This window comes from Sinocyclocheilus grahami, unplaced genomic scaffold (assembly GCF_001515645.1).
Source record: "Sinocyclocheilus grahami isolate Dianchi unplaced genomic scaffold, SAMN03320097.WGS_v1.1 scaffold1199.1, whole genome shotgun sequence".
In the NCBI taxonomy this organism is placed as follows: Eukaryota; Metazoa; Chordata; class Actinopteri; order Cypriniformes; family Cyprinidae; genus Sinocyclocheilus; species Sinocyclocheilus grahami.
This window is the reverse complement of record NW_015506378.1, coordinates 142415-159381: the sequence shown is the minus strand read 5'-3', so window position 1 is coordinate 159381 and position 16967 is coordinate 142415. Positions and strand designations below refer to the sequence as shown.

At 39.2% G+C, this 16967-nt stretch overlaps 1 protein-coding gene across 2 annotated transcripts in view; it reads left to right on the top strand.

The window, feature by feature from the left end:
- The window catches only part of itga7 (integrin, alpha 7), a 44808-nt gene that overhangs the window by 17088 nt on the left and 10753 nt on the right, over positions 1-16967 (top strand). For both annotated transcript variants that reach the window (XM_016253742.1, XM_016253743.1), the window contains exons 4-19: positions 631-886; positions 962-1063; positions 1290-1497; positions 1576-1769; positions 3803-3891; positions 7755-7882; positions 8009-8104; positions 8305-8366; positions 8457-8626; positions 10549-10698; positions 11480-11595; positions 11803-11986; positions 12087-12161; positions 12243-12322; positions 12437-12514; positions 12715-12817. In XM_016253742.1, the coding sequence (XP_016109228.1) occupies positions 631-886; positions 962-1063; positions 1290-1497; positions 1576-1769; positions 3803-3891; positions 7755-7882; positions 8009-8104; positions 8305-8366; positions 8457-8626; positions 10549-10698; positions 11480-11595; positions 11803-11986; positions 12087-12161; positions 12243-12322; positions 12437-12514; positions 12715-12817 (2091 nt within the window). The remainder of the gene's footprint in view (positions 1-630; positions 887-961; positions 1064-1289; positions 1498-1575; positions 1770-3802; positions 3892-7754; positions 7883-8008; positions 8105-8304; positions 8367-8456; positions 8627-10548; positions 10699-11479; positions 11596-11802; positions 11987-12086; positions 12162-12242; positions 12323-12436; positions 12515-12714; positions 12818-16967) is intronic.

Genomic DNA, 16967 nt, shown 5'->3' with positions numbered 1-16967 from the left:
AGGTCAGTCAGCCCTGCTCCAAGAGGGCTACCTTCCTGCAGACTTCAGTTCCAATCCTGCTCCAGCACTCATGTTAGTTTTTTTTTCAAATCATCCTCAACACCTTGATAAGCTGGTTCAAGTGTTTTTGTTTAGAATAATTGTAAAGCGGCATACTTCACCTGCCACATCATGAAGTGCTGTCAAAGGCCACCTCAATATGGAGGATCCTTGGATCCTTCACAAAAGAAAGCCTTCTTTTCAAGTTCTTCTTTCAACATTTTTAAAAGGATGCATCAAATGCATCCTTTGTGTCCTTGAAACACCCACAATCATCAGCACTGAGCACGCTCGAGATCAGGTCCAGCCCAGCAAACGTAGTGACCCTCATTGCATTCTCCATCATGAGTGCTGTGCGTATTCACGCATCCCGATAGGGAATGAACATAGATTTAAGCAAAGATATATTTAAGTGCTCCTTCAGTAATGGAATTCAATGCAACTAAAGTATCTCATCCATCACTGCTTTCTTACAATGTGGACTTTCAATCCTAAAGTTTCAATTTTTAAATCAAAGCACAATTATGGAGAATGGGGACTAGGTCATTGTGGCATGTGCACTACATGATCCTGTTTGTGTTGTGATGTCAGACATGCGCTCACCTCTATGAGCTCAGACAACACGTCAACCAAACCTTTGAGACTCGTGACCCGATCGGACGCTGTTATGTGCTGAGTGAAGATTTGACCGAGAGAGATGATCTGGATGGAGGAGAGTGGAAGTTTTGTGAAGGTCGTTCTCAAGGACATGAGCAGTTTGGATTCTGCCAGCAGGGCCTGTCAGCTAGTTTCACACCTGACAAAAACTACATCCTCTTTGGGGCTCCGGGGACCTACAACTGGAAAGGTAATGAGATATGCTTTTGATGAGTTGATGTTTTTTCCCTCTAAATCATCCTTTTCTCATCTAAACTCATCTCAGGGCTGTTATTTATGGCCAATCCCGTTGAGGATGCTCTGGTCTACAAAACACTGGAACCATCCAAAAGCTCATTTGAGGACGTCGCTCAGAACAGTTACCTGGGTTTGTAGACAAAAAACATTGACATATTGATATTTCAATAGTTTGTTTTTGTTTTGCAAATTCCATTACACTGGTATTGGCTACTGATGTTGTGGTACCCTGACAACACTAATAAACTCATATACCATAATCACTGACAAATAGGCAAGATCATATGAAATCTATCAAACCAGGTACAAAATCGTCTATTTGTTTTCATTTGTGAATCTGTCCCTTCTCATCACAGGTTTCTCTGTGGATTCAGCCAGAGGTATTATGAGTAAATCTGAGCTGACGTTTGTTGCTGGAGCTCCTCGAGCCAAACACACAGGAGCCGTGGTTCTGCTACGGAAGGACAATGTCTACCGGCTGATGCCTGATCACATTCTGTGGGGTGAGGAACTGGCCTCCTCCTTCGGTTATTCTGTGGCCGTAGCTGATCTGAACAGTGATGGGTAAGACACTTTACATGTCCATGTGTAAAGCCATGAATCTGATGTGCTTAATATCTAACAGGATGATTTCACCTACAGTTGGACAGATCTTGTAGTGGGAGCTCCGAATTTCTTTGACCGAAAGGCAGAGATTGGAGGTGCTGTGTATGTGTACCTGAACCCAGCCAGCCACTGGGAAAAGGCACGACCGATCCGGCTCAATGGAACATACGACTCTATGTTTGGGATGACTGTCAGTAGTGCTGGAGATCTGGACCAGGATGGTTATGAAGGTAAGAATGAAATCACACGTACATGCAAGTGTGTTTATACACTTTAGTTCATGGTATCTCAGAAAAACAGATTAGATTGGATTCTGGATTTGGTTCTTTGTAAAAAAAAAAATAATTCAATGGAATATTGTATTACTGTTACAGTACAGAAGTGAGTACAACCCCGTGTAATATCACAATACTTAAAGTTATTCTAATACGTTCTACTTTGAGCCTACTTGTAAAGTGACATACAGAGCAATCTCATCCTCATCTCTTTGATCTCGAATTCAAATATCACATCATACAAATGTTACTGTTACAGAGCTGACGAGACGAGAGGCGTGCGGATCCATGTGCAAGCTTTTATTAATAAACATAGTCAAAATCACAGGCAGGGTCGTACAACAACAAACAGGTATGGCACAGGCAAGACAAAAGAGCAATCCTAAACGGGCTTGAGTCAGACGACAGCAAACGTAATCCAGAGGGCTTGACAAGAGGGGTAATCCGTAAACGTGAGCATAAGACCAGGCGAGGAGCAAACACAGTCCGAAACAGCAAGCAAAGGGTTAATCCAAGATACGTGGCAAGAATCAGGAACCAGGAAAACAGGCAAGGCAAGACTATGACTAGTCAATGAAAACTAGAACAGGCTCCGTAAAGTAGCTATCAGCTAGCACAGTGATAAACGCTAAACAATACTCGGCGCTCTGGAAGAGGAAGAACAAGGCTTATAAAGCGTGTATGATAGGGTTAATTTGTGTGTGTGTAATCAGTGCACTCAGCTGTGTAGTGTGAAAGTCCATGTGGTGGGCTAGTGACCTCTGGTGGTGAGTGAACAGAAGTTCATAGACAGGATTTGTGACAGTTACACTCATTATATTATAAAAATACATATGTAATAGTTACATCATTGCCCATATAAGGCCTTTCCTTTAAATAAACAAAGCAGAATAATCAAGTATTGTACTTAATATATGCTCTTTTCTGGAGGGGTTGTGTTATTCAGTCTTTCTCTTTAAAATACCCTTTAAAAAACGGTGATCATTGGATTTCAGTCAGGTGACATACCTGGCCGGGTCATAGTTTTCACTTTTTCCTTCTTTAGATAATCATGTGTGATTTTGGCAGTGTGCTTTGGATCATTATCTTGCTGGAATATTCCTCATCTGCAGACTGGAAGTCATCCTAGCAGGTTTTTTGGTACATCAACTGGCATTTATAGTGTCATCTACAAATGTCATCTCCTAAGACTCAACACTCATGTATCCCTGACCAGGTTAATGCCAAACATCTGAAATGAACAAATTTATCATGGACTCATCTGACCAAAGAATGTGCTCCCAAATATTCACCTGGGCTTCTTTTCATGTTCTTAAGCTAAGGTTATTCTTGTAGTTTTGTACTGAAGAGCAAACAAGAGGTTGCATATTATACAATGTCTACCTGAATTGTCACAGAAACTCCACTGATTTCCACTGATGACCCCTGTGCCAAATTTTTTTAAACTAGATTGTGCAAGTAGCGCACTTTTCGTGGTGTTATTTTAGGAGGATGGCCATTATCGCTCTGATTAGTGGTGCTCTGGCTCATTCTATACCTCCTGATTCCTGCAGCAACCACTGTTTTTAGTTGATCAATGATCTTCCTGTATGCTTTTCCATCTTTGTGAAGTCTCGCAGTCAGATTTTTCAATTGCTCTGTCAATTCTTCTCCATGTGGAATCATGATGCAGACATTCAGATAAGACACAGCTCATAGGTCTATCACTGAGAAAGTTCAGGTGTTCATAGGTTGCTGTACAGTCATGTATGTGCATTGAAAATCGCAGTGTTATCAGTTTTGTTTGCATGATGTTGGTGAAGCATGATGCATGTTGAAGTTGTTTTCACTTTTATAGTGAAAACGCTATTTTCTACTTTGGGACCTGCATATGTGCTTGTCCATAAGAGAAAATACTCTACTTGCCAAATTAGAGATAATCCAATTGCAGAATTGAAACAATTTTTAATCATTTGATATTTTTTATTTTATTGTGTTTTTGTTTTCAGACATTGCTGTTGGAGCCCCATTTGATGGAGATGGGAAAGTTTTTATTTACCGTGGCTCTTCATCTGGCATTGATACCAAACCCTCTCAGGCAAACCTTCTCTCTCTCAGACACACACACACACACACACACACACACACACATGTCTGGTTTGCTATCCTTGTGGGGACTCTCCATAGGCGTAATGGTTTTTATACTGTACAGACCGTATATTCTATTGCCCTACACCAACCCTACCCCTAAACCTTCCCCTTACAGGAAACTTTCTGCATTTTTAGATTTTCAAAAAACGTTATTCTGTGTGATTTATTAGCTTGTTTACCCGTGGGGACCTCAATTTAGGTCCCCACAGTGACATGAGTCCCCATGCGGCTGTGTGTATTCAGGTTTAAGTCCCCACCAGAATAGAAAAATAGGTACACACATACACACACACACACACACACACACACACATACTTGCATATGTGGTTTACGGGGACTCTCCATAGGCGTAATGGTTTTTATACTGTACAAACTGTATTTTCTATCGCCCTACATCTAAACCTACCCCTTACAGGAATCTACTGCCAATTTTTGAATTTTTAAGCCTTTTGTTTTACGGGGACACAGGAAGTGTCCTCATAAACCATGTTTACATTGTAGTACCCATGTCATTCATTATACACATTTGTGTCCTCATAAACCATATATACCAGTACACACACACACACACACACACACTCACTCACTCACTCACTCAAGATGGTTATTTATATCTTTTGCTTTAGTGTGTCAGTTGGATATATACGGTGATTTTTAGATTTGCATTTGAGTTTGTAATTTGTTATTTTGTTTTCAGAATTGTGATTTGTTTTGCACTTCTCGGCCACCATAGAAATACCAATTTTCCACTTCCAAATATTAATTTAGCAAATCTTGTAACTATCCAGTGAGGTTTTTTGTAGGGGTGTCAGTTTACCATGTCAATTTAACATGAATACTTATATAAAAATAGTATACATACTGTTAGTAAATTAACAATCGGTCCCTTTTTAGATTCTCTTTGCCACCTGGAAAATTCTCAGTCCCTCAAAGTGTATAACGGCCGGGAAGCAAGAAAACACACATCAAATTGTATTCTCAATACTTCAACTTTATTCATAGATACAAAGATATTATATAGGCATATGTCGAGGGGAGTTTCAACCCTTTAACCAATGAGGATATAGATGACATACATATAGGATGTTGGCCAAGAATATGTGTCATACAAAATGGCCACATGTACAGGAAAATATGGACATATTAGGAATAGACTTGGCGAAGGATGCTGAACTATCTCCATAGTTCATCACGAACCCCATTACCTTAGAGTCCTAGCTATCATGTCCTCATTTGAACATTTGAACCCAGAAAAGCTAATGCATACATCTGCGCATGCGTACCTCGAATATGAGTAAGAGATATTAAAACATAATACAAGAGAGAGAGAGAACAGATGGAGGAGGGGGGAATCAAGAGAAAACAACAGTGCGCTGTACAGGGAGGGCGAGTGAGAGAGGGAAGAAAAGGAGGGTGAAAACATCTGGAACCAATAAAAAGACAGAGTGTTTTCTAACACATACATAAATAAGTAAATAAATAAATACTTTTGACATGTGATCTGTTTTTCTGTTCAGTACAGCTAAATGGAGTGCAACAGAAACACACTTTAAGACACTAAGATACTCTTTAAAGGAATGAATGGACCCTTTCACAAACGGTGTTGATGCATTTCCTTTGTTATTAACATTGTACATCTAGCACATTTTTATTGTGATTTTCTTTTCACATTTTACATTTATAACACTTAATTTTGTGTTTTTGTGCCTTGGCATTAAATTGCATTAAACTAGTTTTAGTATTTCTAATAGCCGAAGGAGTGTCAGCAAATTTAGCATCTTTCTTCTGACCAGTGTAATCAATCTCTCAATATTTTTTTCCTATTTTGAAAAGTCATAGAAACGCTATCATGGATTTTTTTTCTCCCCGCTTTGCTACTGGGGCAAATAATAATGCAAAAAACATATTTGTTGTAGTTTCCATTCAGCACTATAGAAGTTTACCTGACTATGGCAACTTCCGCTTCAGAGAAGCCCGAAAATGTGAAAAGGGTTCATTGTTTGTAATTTGATATGCCATCTTAACACTGATATGTGGCACAACAGCCAAAAATGTCAGTCTGCATGTGCACATACACCAGAAATAGAAAAAAGTAATGCGCTCACAGACAGATACAACAGCCAATCCTAGCTGAATGTGCGCTGGCCGAGAGAGCTCAACCAAACTCAACCAAATAAAGAAACTGGCTGAAAATAAAATTCTTTTGTGAGCATTTGCAGCACCTGCTGTCAAACTGATGAAGATGTTTTCAGAATTTGCAGGTGTTTTTTCTATTTGCATGTGTTTTCTGAAGTTGCAGCACATTGAGCTCTCTCGGCCACCGTATGAATGACCTAAATTTATAAATCCTAAATTTACTTCAGACCAATTGCAAAGTGGAACACTGTGGGTTAGTGATAGGCTTATGTTCAGGGGTAAAAACCTGCAATATATTGACTTATAGAGGCACTTTTTGTATTCAAAGATTTAATCATGTGCTACAATAATGCCTTTGGATGATCTTTAAATACTTAATCATAACATTTAATTAATTCAATTACAATTTTGGAATAATATACGTACAACACCTTTTATAAGCAAAAGATCATTTTACAAAATATGTGACCCTGGAGCACAAAACCAGTCATAAGTCACACGGGTATATTTGTAGCAATGGCAAACAATACATTGTATGGGTATGTAGTATATTTTTCTTTTATGCCAAAAATCATTAGGATATTAAGTAAAGATATTTTGTATATATATTTGATATTTTCATACCATAAATATATCAAAACTTAATTTTTGATTAGTAATATGCATTGCTAAGAACTTCATTTGGACAACTTTAAAGATGATTTTCTCAATATTTAGATTTTTTTTGCACCCTCAGATTCCAGATTTTCAAATAGTTGTATCTCAGCCAAATATTGTCCTAATTTTGAAACATTTGTAGCGACAAGATGTGCTGATAAATCCACTAATGCGTGGATCAAGCCAATCAGATAACAGCCACACTTCGCTGACCAATTGTTGACCACTTTCTCGCTATAGCCAATCACGTTTTGCTTTACATTCAAGGTGGGAGCAGATTCATTTATTCGCACCCCTGTAAGGAACTGCTATCTATGGACAATTCGTACAATTGAGCTGAAGAGCTGTTTGTGTGGCTAAAAACATACTGTTTGACTTCTTAATATTTCCATCAGGATCAGTGAATGAGGATAAACTCAGGATTATACACAACTTATGATCATTCACAGATCCTGATGATTAGTAACACCCTTGCGATATTTTCAAATATAAATCATTATAATCAGCGATACTGTCTGTGACGAGAGGGGCGGGGCCGAGAGCCGTGGGAACGGAGCGAGGCCGGTGGAGTAAATGCTAATGCACGACACCTGCGCCACTCACCGGTCTCGAGTCCCACGGAGGAGCTCTGGAAGGATAAAAAGAGGAGTGACGACCGTGTTGGACGAGAGACGACCAGGCTGGATGAGAGACGACCAGGCCTTGTCCTCTCTCCTCCAACACTGTCGTCACTCCTCCTTTTATCCTTCCGGAGCTCCTCCGTGGGACTCGAGACCGGAAGGATAAAAGGAGGAGTGACGACAGTGTTGGAGGAGTGAGGACAAGGCCTGGTCGTCTCTCAATCATAATCTATTCATTTGGAATAATGCAACAAAAATATCTCCATATCTGTGCGCTATTCTGAAAATATTTTTGATTTCTTGGTCACACAAGAAATAAGGGCAACCTAATTGATGTACTGAATTAATGCCATTCAGCAAGGAGTGCCATCACAGCATTTTGAATTTATTTGTCAAGGTTCTGGATGGGCTTAATGCAGGAGTCAAGCAGCTGGGCTATTCCATATCTGGAGGGCTAGATGTTGATGGGAATTTTTATCCAGATCTAGCTATTGGCTCTCTCAGCGATCAGGTTGTGCTTTATAGGTGAGATATGAACTGCCTGTATATGTGTTTGACATGAGCTGTGAATTGAAAGCATGTGTCCCGTAACAAAGATGTCAACTGAATGTTTAAAGATCTTTTGTGACTCTTTGATCGTTTGTCCATTAGGTCATGTCCAGTGGTCCACGTGATCCGAGACATTTCCATTGAGCCTCAGTATATTGATCTGACACAGCACAGCTGCCAGGGCCAAGATGGTGTTTGGTCAGAAGTTACTTTTTATTGATTGCACTATATATTTGTTTTTCTTAAGGCTATGCAATTAGATGAGTACTGAACAATACCTGTAATTATGTTACTACATAGCTCTTATTGTGTCTTCACATCGTGTCTATGACATCTTGTTTGGAAACTTTATTACATGTTTTAACAGCACTTGTAACACGCGTGTTGTCTTTATCTAGTGTGGATGTGAAGGCCTGCTACACGTACACTGCTTATCCAGACTCCTACTCACCACATATCAGTAAGATAAACCACATCTACCATCACAACATACAGCATAAGTGCAGACATACACATATGTTTGAATGTTTGTGTTACTCTCCCACATCAGCACTTGGTGTACATTTTGAGGCAGACATAGAGCGCAGGAAGTTGAGTCTTCCTCACAGAGTTCAGTTCCTGGGCCGCAGTTTATCAGAGCCAGAGTACGTTCATTCTGTGGAAGTGGAGCTACATGGACAAAAACATCCTGACTGCCAAACAGTGACTTTTGTTGTACAGGTAGAACATTCATTCATTCATTCATTCATTCATGCATTCATTCATTCATTCATGCATTCATGCATTCATGCATGCTAGCATTTACTCCACCGGCCTCGCTCCATTCCCACGGCTCTCGGCCCTGCCCCCACTCGTCACACTGTCAACACTGGACAAGGCGCGACATGATGAAGTGCAAATGATTCACACTTTTGCTTTAATGCATCCAGGTGCAGCTGTAAACATGACACAATGGCCTATTTTGCCTTTTAAAGCACAATTGCGGTGACAAAAATAGGGCATATTGACACATATAATATCAAATATGGGCCCAAATGACCACATGGGTGCAGTAATAAAAATAAACTTTTTTTTTGGATGCTGTAACATAAATTTGACTTTAAAACTAGTAAGTCTGATTTAAATGAAATATTGTTTGTGTGTTCAAGTGTTTTAACCAATGAATATAATTTATTCATTGATATTTTTTATGGCCCTTTGTTACGGCCTGTTCGTTTAAAGCCGCAACATAAAATAGGAATCAAACAACATTTACATTTAGTCATGCATGCACACATTCATACATTCATGCATGCATTCATTCATGCATTCATTCACGCATGCATGCATGCATGCATTCATGCATTCATTCATTCATGCATTAATTCATTAATTCATACATGCATGCATGCATTCATTCATTCATTCATTCATTCATTCATGCATGCATTCATTCATGCATTCATTCATTCATGCATGCATGCATGCATTCATGCATTCATTCATTCATGCATTCATTCATTAATTCATACATGCATGCATGCATTCATTCATTCATTCATTCATGCATGCATGCATGCATGCATTCATGCATTCATTCATTCATGCATGCATTCATTCATTCATTAGTGTTTTAACCAATGAATATAATTTATTCATTGATATTTTTTATGGCCCTTTGTTACGGCCTGTTCGTTTAAAGCCGCAACATAAAATAGGAATCAAACAACATTTACATTTAGATTTACATTTAATCATTTAGCAGACGCTTTTATCCAAAGCGACTTACAAATGAGAACAATAGAAGCAATCAGACCAACGAGAGAACAACAGTATACAAGTGCCATGACAAGTCTTAGTTAGTCTAGCACAGTACACGTAGCTAGGTTTTATTTTATTTTTATTATTATTATTAAATAATAGAATAGAATAGAATGAATCTATACAAATTGTTTTATTGAATTACACTAATACAACAACCGTCAGTAATGATAATAAACACAAGTCTATGGATAATAAAAATAACAAATATAACCACAACAAAAACTACATGATATAAGAAATGCAAAATGTGAAAGAGTCAGCAAGGTCTTAGATACTGAGCAAGAGCCACTGAGGGAAACTATCCCACAGACTGTGCCTATCCCATTTAACACACACCACTCCTATATACTCTAATTATCAATTAACATGGGGGAAGACCAATCAAAAGATTCAGGGTCGCAACACCCTTATATTTGAAATGTGGCTGTTATCTGATTGGCTTGAGTAGACGGTGGGTGGAGTCATGCATTTGTGGCTTTGTCAGCACGTCTTTTCACTAGAAATGTTTCAAAATCCACAAATGTTTGCAGCGATACACAAATGCACAGAAAGCCATTCACAAATGTACAGGACATGATCCATGAATACGTGCATAAGATATTTATGAATATGTATTTTTATTTGCAAATATTCATTCATGCATGCATTCATTCATGCATTCATTCATTCATGCATGCATTCATTCATGCATTCATTCATTCATGCATGCATTCATTCATTCATGCATTCATTCATGCATGCAGTGATGTCAGATCACAAGTGGTCACAGAAGATGCATTTGAGATGCATGTTAATATTAGGTGAAATGGGAAGGGACTCTTCTGTTCTCCTTTCACTAGGAAAACATTCAGGACAAGCTGCGGCCCGTCTCTCTGGCTATCACACACACTATACGGAGAAGCAGGCATCACCACCAAATGGGGCATAAACACCATAACCAGCTGAGCCCTGTACTAAGCCTCAGTCCCTCAAACACACTCTACTCTGAGGTAAAACACATGTCGTTTCTGTACTCTCCTTTTTTAATTTGGTTGTGATTGGTCAACCGCTGCATTCCGTTTTCGGATGTTTGTGTATAATGACTAGATTACGATTATGGCTGTTGTGACAAATTATGAGCTTTATATTTCGATCTAGTGCCTTTGGATGAATGTTTTCTACTTGCATACAGTCTCAGTGATACTAACAATGTATTCCACACGTGTCATGTTTTACGTCTGCTCCACTTTTACCTTACATGTTCACTGGTGCTCAACACACACTTAGTATTGATATTAGTATTCCCATTATATTTGTGTGGACATCAGTGAGCTCAATCTGAAGTGGAGCAAGCAACAGTCATTACGGGTGTTGTGGTATTGTCATACTGGTCCTGGTATAGGCTACATGATGAATATGAAGTGGTTCACACAAAGTGTTTTATAGTATCCAATAATTTCATAATCTACACTAATGATTGCGATTCCAGTTACCATTTTGCAATAGTCATGTGACCTTAAATCTTCACATAAAGTATTTTCACACAATGTTGCATTGCATATTGCAATATTACCCTCAAAATTGATATTGCATGCCCGTGTATTAATTGGTAAGTAGTCAGATATCCACTTCATGTTTATTTTGTGAAAAGGACTAGCTGTCTGTACATTATATTTTATGTAACATTCATGGAATGGTAATTCCAGTTTCCCATCAGGAACTCAAAAACAGTATCACAACAGTAAAAATGAATGTGCAATGCTTAGTGCAAGCTTTCTGTCTACTTCTCAGGTCAATTTTGTCAGAGAAGGGTGTGGTGAGGATAAAATATGCCAGAGCAACCTTCAACTCTCCTATCAGTTTGGCACAAAAGCACCCATTTCAAATGCCTTTATTCCTCTGCCACGGTAAGTGCTTATACACATATGTTCTGTCTCAGTCACTGCATGCTTAGAGTGTGAGCAGACCACGTCTACAGACAGTGCTGACATTCAGAGTCTTAATCTGACTCTGACACCTCACATATGTCCATACAAGGGTTTAGTATTAATAACTATACTCATCAGTCAGGAGGCCTTCATTATTTTAATTACTTCCACACGCTTTGCGTTTAGAGACGAGTCTGATGTGCCAGTGTTCTCTCTGTCGGATCAGAGGTCAGTAGTGCTGGAGGTCACGGTGACTAACATGCCATCTGACCCGGAAAACCCACAGGAAGATGGAGATGATGCCCATGCCACCCAGCTACTGGTGTCTCTGCCCAACACGCTTTCATACTCTGGACTCATGGGGCAGCAGGTCTATTTGTGTCTCAGTGACAGCCAACAGTCTTTCTTTTCTCAATCATATTTCTCATTGTTTCGTAATACTGACTGCGTTGTGTGTTCTTGTCTTGAAGGTATTGTGTGAAGTTAATCAGAACGGCTCTCAGGCGCTGTGTGAACTGGGCAATCCGCTGAAAAGAGAAGCGACGGTATAGTAACGGTCACACGTGCACACTTACACTATTCTGACCTTCAAGAAACTGAGTCTGACTATTAATTCTTTATGTCAGGTCAAATTTTATCTTGTTCTGAGCACTTCTGGGATCACTATAGAAACAACGTCACTGTCCGTTCATCTTGCACTGTCTACGTGAGTTCAGCCTTTTCAGTTCTGTTTTCTGCCTGCCATTTGAAAATGTTTCTTTTGTGAGCAAAACAAAATCACACAAATGATGTGAAATGAATATGTGTAAATCACGCACAGGATAAGTGAGCAGCCTGCTTTGGTCCCCGTCACGGCGTATGCGCGAATGGTGATCGAGCTTCCTCTGGTGCTTAGCGGGTAGCTGTTCACTTCCTGTCTCTGATTTGTGATGTTTACACATGTTTTCTGAAATAACAGCTTGTTTTCTCATGACTGCTGCTCTCACTTCAGTTCATTTCAAAATTGTCTGTAAATAGATCTATTAATTCATTTTGAATATCTTAAATGTTCTTTAAATGTGTCGACTGGGGTTTATAAGTTGTCTTGGTCTCCTGCAGACTGGCTCGCCCCCATCAGCTGTTCTTCAGCGGAGCAGTGAGGGGAGAGAGCGCTATGACATCACTGCAGGACGTTGGCAGCGCAGTGGACTACGAATTCATTGTAAGTTCATGTATGCAGAAGAATATTGTATTGCTCAGAAGATCCTGCATCACATCTCAAGTGCTGCACTACAGATTGTCTTTCTTTGTTAAATTCCTTGTTCAGTCATTCTGACATGAAATTAGCCAATATGGTGGAGCTCATAATCCTAATTTGGTGGTTTTTACCAACTCTTTTTAATAATAATAATGCATTTTATTTAACGGCGCCTTTCAAAACACCCAAGGTCACCTCACAAGCAAGCAAAGATAAAAATAAATACAAATCATTACACAATAAAAAACACACAACAAACACTCCACATATACAGATAAAGTGCAGTAAAGACTCAATAAAACATTATAAGAAAGCCTGTATAAAAAGATATGTCTTAAGACGCGTTTTAAAAGTCAGCAGGCAATCGCTGTTGCGAATATCAGGTGGAAGTGAGTTCCATAGGCAGGGGGCAGCATAGCTAAAAGATCTGGCACCCATGGTAGTTAGTCGAATTCGAGGTACCACAAGAGAAATTAAAGATGAGGATCTGAGAGCACGTGAAGGAGTGTAAACATAAAGAAGTTGAGTAAGGTATTGGGGTGCAAGATTATGAAGTGCCTTGTAAGTAAGTAGCAAGATCTTGAATTCAACTCGATACTTTACTGGAAGCCAGTGCAATTGCTGAAGAACTGGAGAAATGTGCTCAGTAGAGGGTGTTCTAGAAAGAACACGAGCTGCAGAATTCTGGACCAACTGGAGCTTACGTAGCAATTTAGAGGGAACACCAGTGAGAAGGGCATTGCAGTAGTCTATACGTGAGGTGACTAGTGCGTGAACAAGAACTGCTGTATTAGTGGTTGAGAGAAAAGGACGGAGATGGTTAATATTACGCAAGTGGAAATATGCAGTCCATGTGATATTATTAATTTGAGTTTCAAAAGACAGTGTGCTATCCATGATAACACCCAAACTTTTAACCTGAGAGGAAGGATAGATTGCATTATTGTCAATGTACAAGGAAAAACTATTAGATTTAGACAAAACAGATCTAGTGCCAGCAAGTAGGGCCTCAGTTTTGTTCCAATTTAACTTCAGGAAGTTAGCTGAAAGCCAATCTTTGATTTCAGCTAAACAGCTGGACAAAGATGGTGGAGGAAAAGAACCAGTGGGTTTGGCAGACAGGTAAAGTTGATAACAATAACAATAACAATGAAAATGAATACCATGTTTCCTCAAAATATAACCAAGAGGGAGTATATAAATAATGAAAAGAAGCGGGCCCAAAACAGAACCCTGGGGAACACCAGTGGTGACTGTAGATGTTCTAGATCTGAAACTTTTTAATTGAATACGCTGAGTGCGCCCCATTGCTGATTGCTGACTCCAATTATCTTAGAATAATAATCAGATTTAGTTTTGGACAGTGCATTTTTGTAGTTTTGAATATGTTCAGCATACATTTCTTTATGAACAGTAAGGCCAGACCTGATGAACAAATGCTCTAACCTACGGCCTTTAGTTTTAAGTTCACGCAGGTCAGGTGTAAACCAACGAGCTGAATGTACAAATGAAACAGTTCGAGCTTTCACAGGTGCAAAATCATCTAAAATCATGTTCAGTCCATCATTGTAATATGAAACCAGTTCATCAAAAGTAGAGAAATCAGATTTACTAGAAGAGCTGGCAAGTTCAACAGCAAGGGTTGGCACATCAATGTTCTTAATATTCCGAAATGTGATTAGATGACATGGATTTACCTTAAAAACTGCCAGTTGGGCACAAAAAGACACCAACAGGTGATCTGATATGGACAGATAAGAAACAGTACAATTATAAGGTGTTATACCAGAACAGCAAACAAGATCAAGAGTATGCCCCTTAGAATGAGTGGGCAGTGTGTTAAATTGCTGCACACCAAAGCAATCCAAGCATGATACAAATTCACTTGTAAATGCATTACTGACATTATCTATATGAATGTTAAAATCACCCAGCATAATAACATTTGGAGACATGGAACATAGATAAGTCAAGAGTTCAGAAAGTTCAGTTAAAAAGGCATTATTGCTCTTGGGAGGGCGGTAAATAGTTGTGAGGATGGTAGGAATCACCCCATTAACTTTTAAGGCAACTGATTTAGATGAAGAATATGCAGGCAAAGTTAACTCAGATACTTTCAATTTCTCTTTATAAAGTATCGCTAGCCCCCCTCCCCGTCCCGTAACACAGGATTTACAAACATAACCATATCCTGGGGGAACAGACTGGTTTAGATGAAAAAAGTCAGCTGGTTTCTGCCACGTCTCAGTTAAACAGAGAAAGTCAAACTTACGGTCAGACAACAGATCATACACCAGAGGTCTTTTAGTGGAAAGTGACCGTACATTTAGTAATCCACCAGTGAGAAGGGCATTGCAGTAGTCTATACGTGAGGTGACTAGTGCGTGAACAAGAACTGCTGTATTATTGGTTGAGAGAAAAGGACGGAGATGGTTAATATTACGCAAGTGGAAATATGCAGTCCATGTGATATTATTAATTTGAGTTTCAAAAGACAGTGTGCTATCCATGATAACACCCAAACTTTTAACCTGAGAGGAAGGATAGATTGCATTATTGTCAATGTACAAGGAAAAACTATTAGATTTAGACAAAACAGATCTAGTGCCAGCAAGTAGGGCCTCAGTTTTGTTCCAATTTAACTTCAGGAAGTTAGCTGAAAGCCAATCTTTGATTTCAGCTAAACAGCTGGACAAAGATGGTGGAGGAAAAGAACCAGTGGGTTTGGCAGACAGGTAAAGTTGATAACAATAACAATAACAATGAAAATGAATACCATGTTTCCTCAAAATATAACCAAGAGGGAGTATATAAATAATGAAAAGAAGCGGGCCCAAAACAGAACCCTGGGGAACACCAGTGGTGACTGTAGATGTTCTAGATCTGAAACTTTTTAATTGAATACGCTGAGTGCGCCCCATTGCTGATTGCTGACTCCAATTATCTTAGAATAATAATCAGATTTAGTTTTGGACAGTGCATTTTTGTAGTTTTGAATATGTTCAGCATACATTTCTTTATGAACAGTAAGGCCAGACCTGATGAACAAATGCTCTAACCTACGGCCTTTAGTTTTAAGTTCACGCAGGTCAGGTGTAAACCAACGAGCTGAATGTACAAATGAAACAGTTCGAGCTTTCACAGGTGCAAAATCATCTAAAATCATGTTCAGTCCATCATTGTAATATGAAACCAGTTCATCAAAAGTAGAGAAATCAGATTTACTAGAAGAGCTGGCAAGTTCAACAGCAAGGGTTGGCACATCAATGTTCTTAATATTCCGAAATGTGATTAGATGACATGGATTTACCTTAAAAACTGCCAGTTGGGCACAAAAAGACACCAACAGGTGATCTGATATGGACAGATAAGAAACAGTACAATTATAAGGTGTTATACCAGAACAGCAAACAAGATCAAGAGTATGCCCCTTAGAATGAGTGGGCAGTGTGTTAAATTGCTGCACACCAAAGCAATCCAAGCATGATACAAATTCACTTGTAAATGCATTACTGACATTATCTATATGAATGTTAAAATCACCCAGCATAATAACATTTGGAGACATGGAACATAGATAAGTCAAGAGTTCAGAAAGTTCAGTTAAAAAGGCATTATTGCTCTTGGGAGGGCGGTAAATAGTTGTGAGGATGGTAGGAATCACCCCATTAACTTTTAAGGCAACTGATTTAGATGAAGAATATGCAGGCAAAGTTAACTCAGATACTTTCAATTTCTCTTTATAAAGTATCGCTAGCCCCCCTCCCCGTCCCGTAACACAGGATTTACAAACATAACCATATCCTGGGGGAACAGACTGGTTTAGATGAAAAAAGTCAGCTGGTTTCTGCCACGTCTCAGTTAAACAGAGAAAGTCAAACTTACGGTCAGACAACAGATCATACACCAGAGGTCTTTTAGTGGAAAGTGACCGTACATTTAGTAATCCAAAGGAGAGATTGTTTTTACCAGAATCGTTGCCAACTGATCTGGCCAGGTTGGTTAATACTCCGTGATCAACAGTCCATGTGAGCCTCCTCGCCGTGCGTGGTTTAGATGACCAGAAAGACCGTATTTGACATGAGCCATCGATGTTATAACTTCGCCGAGACCC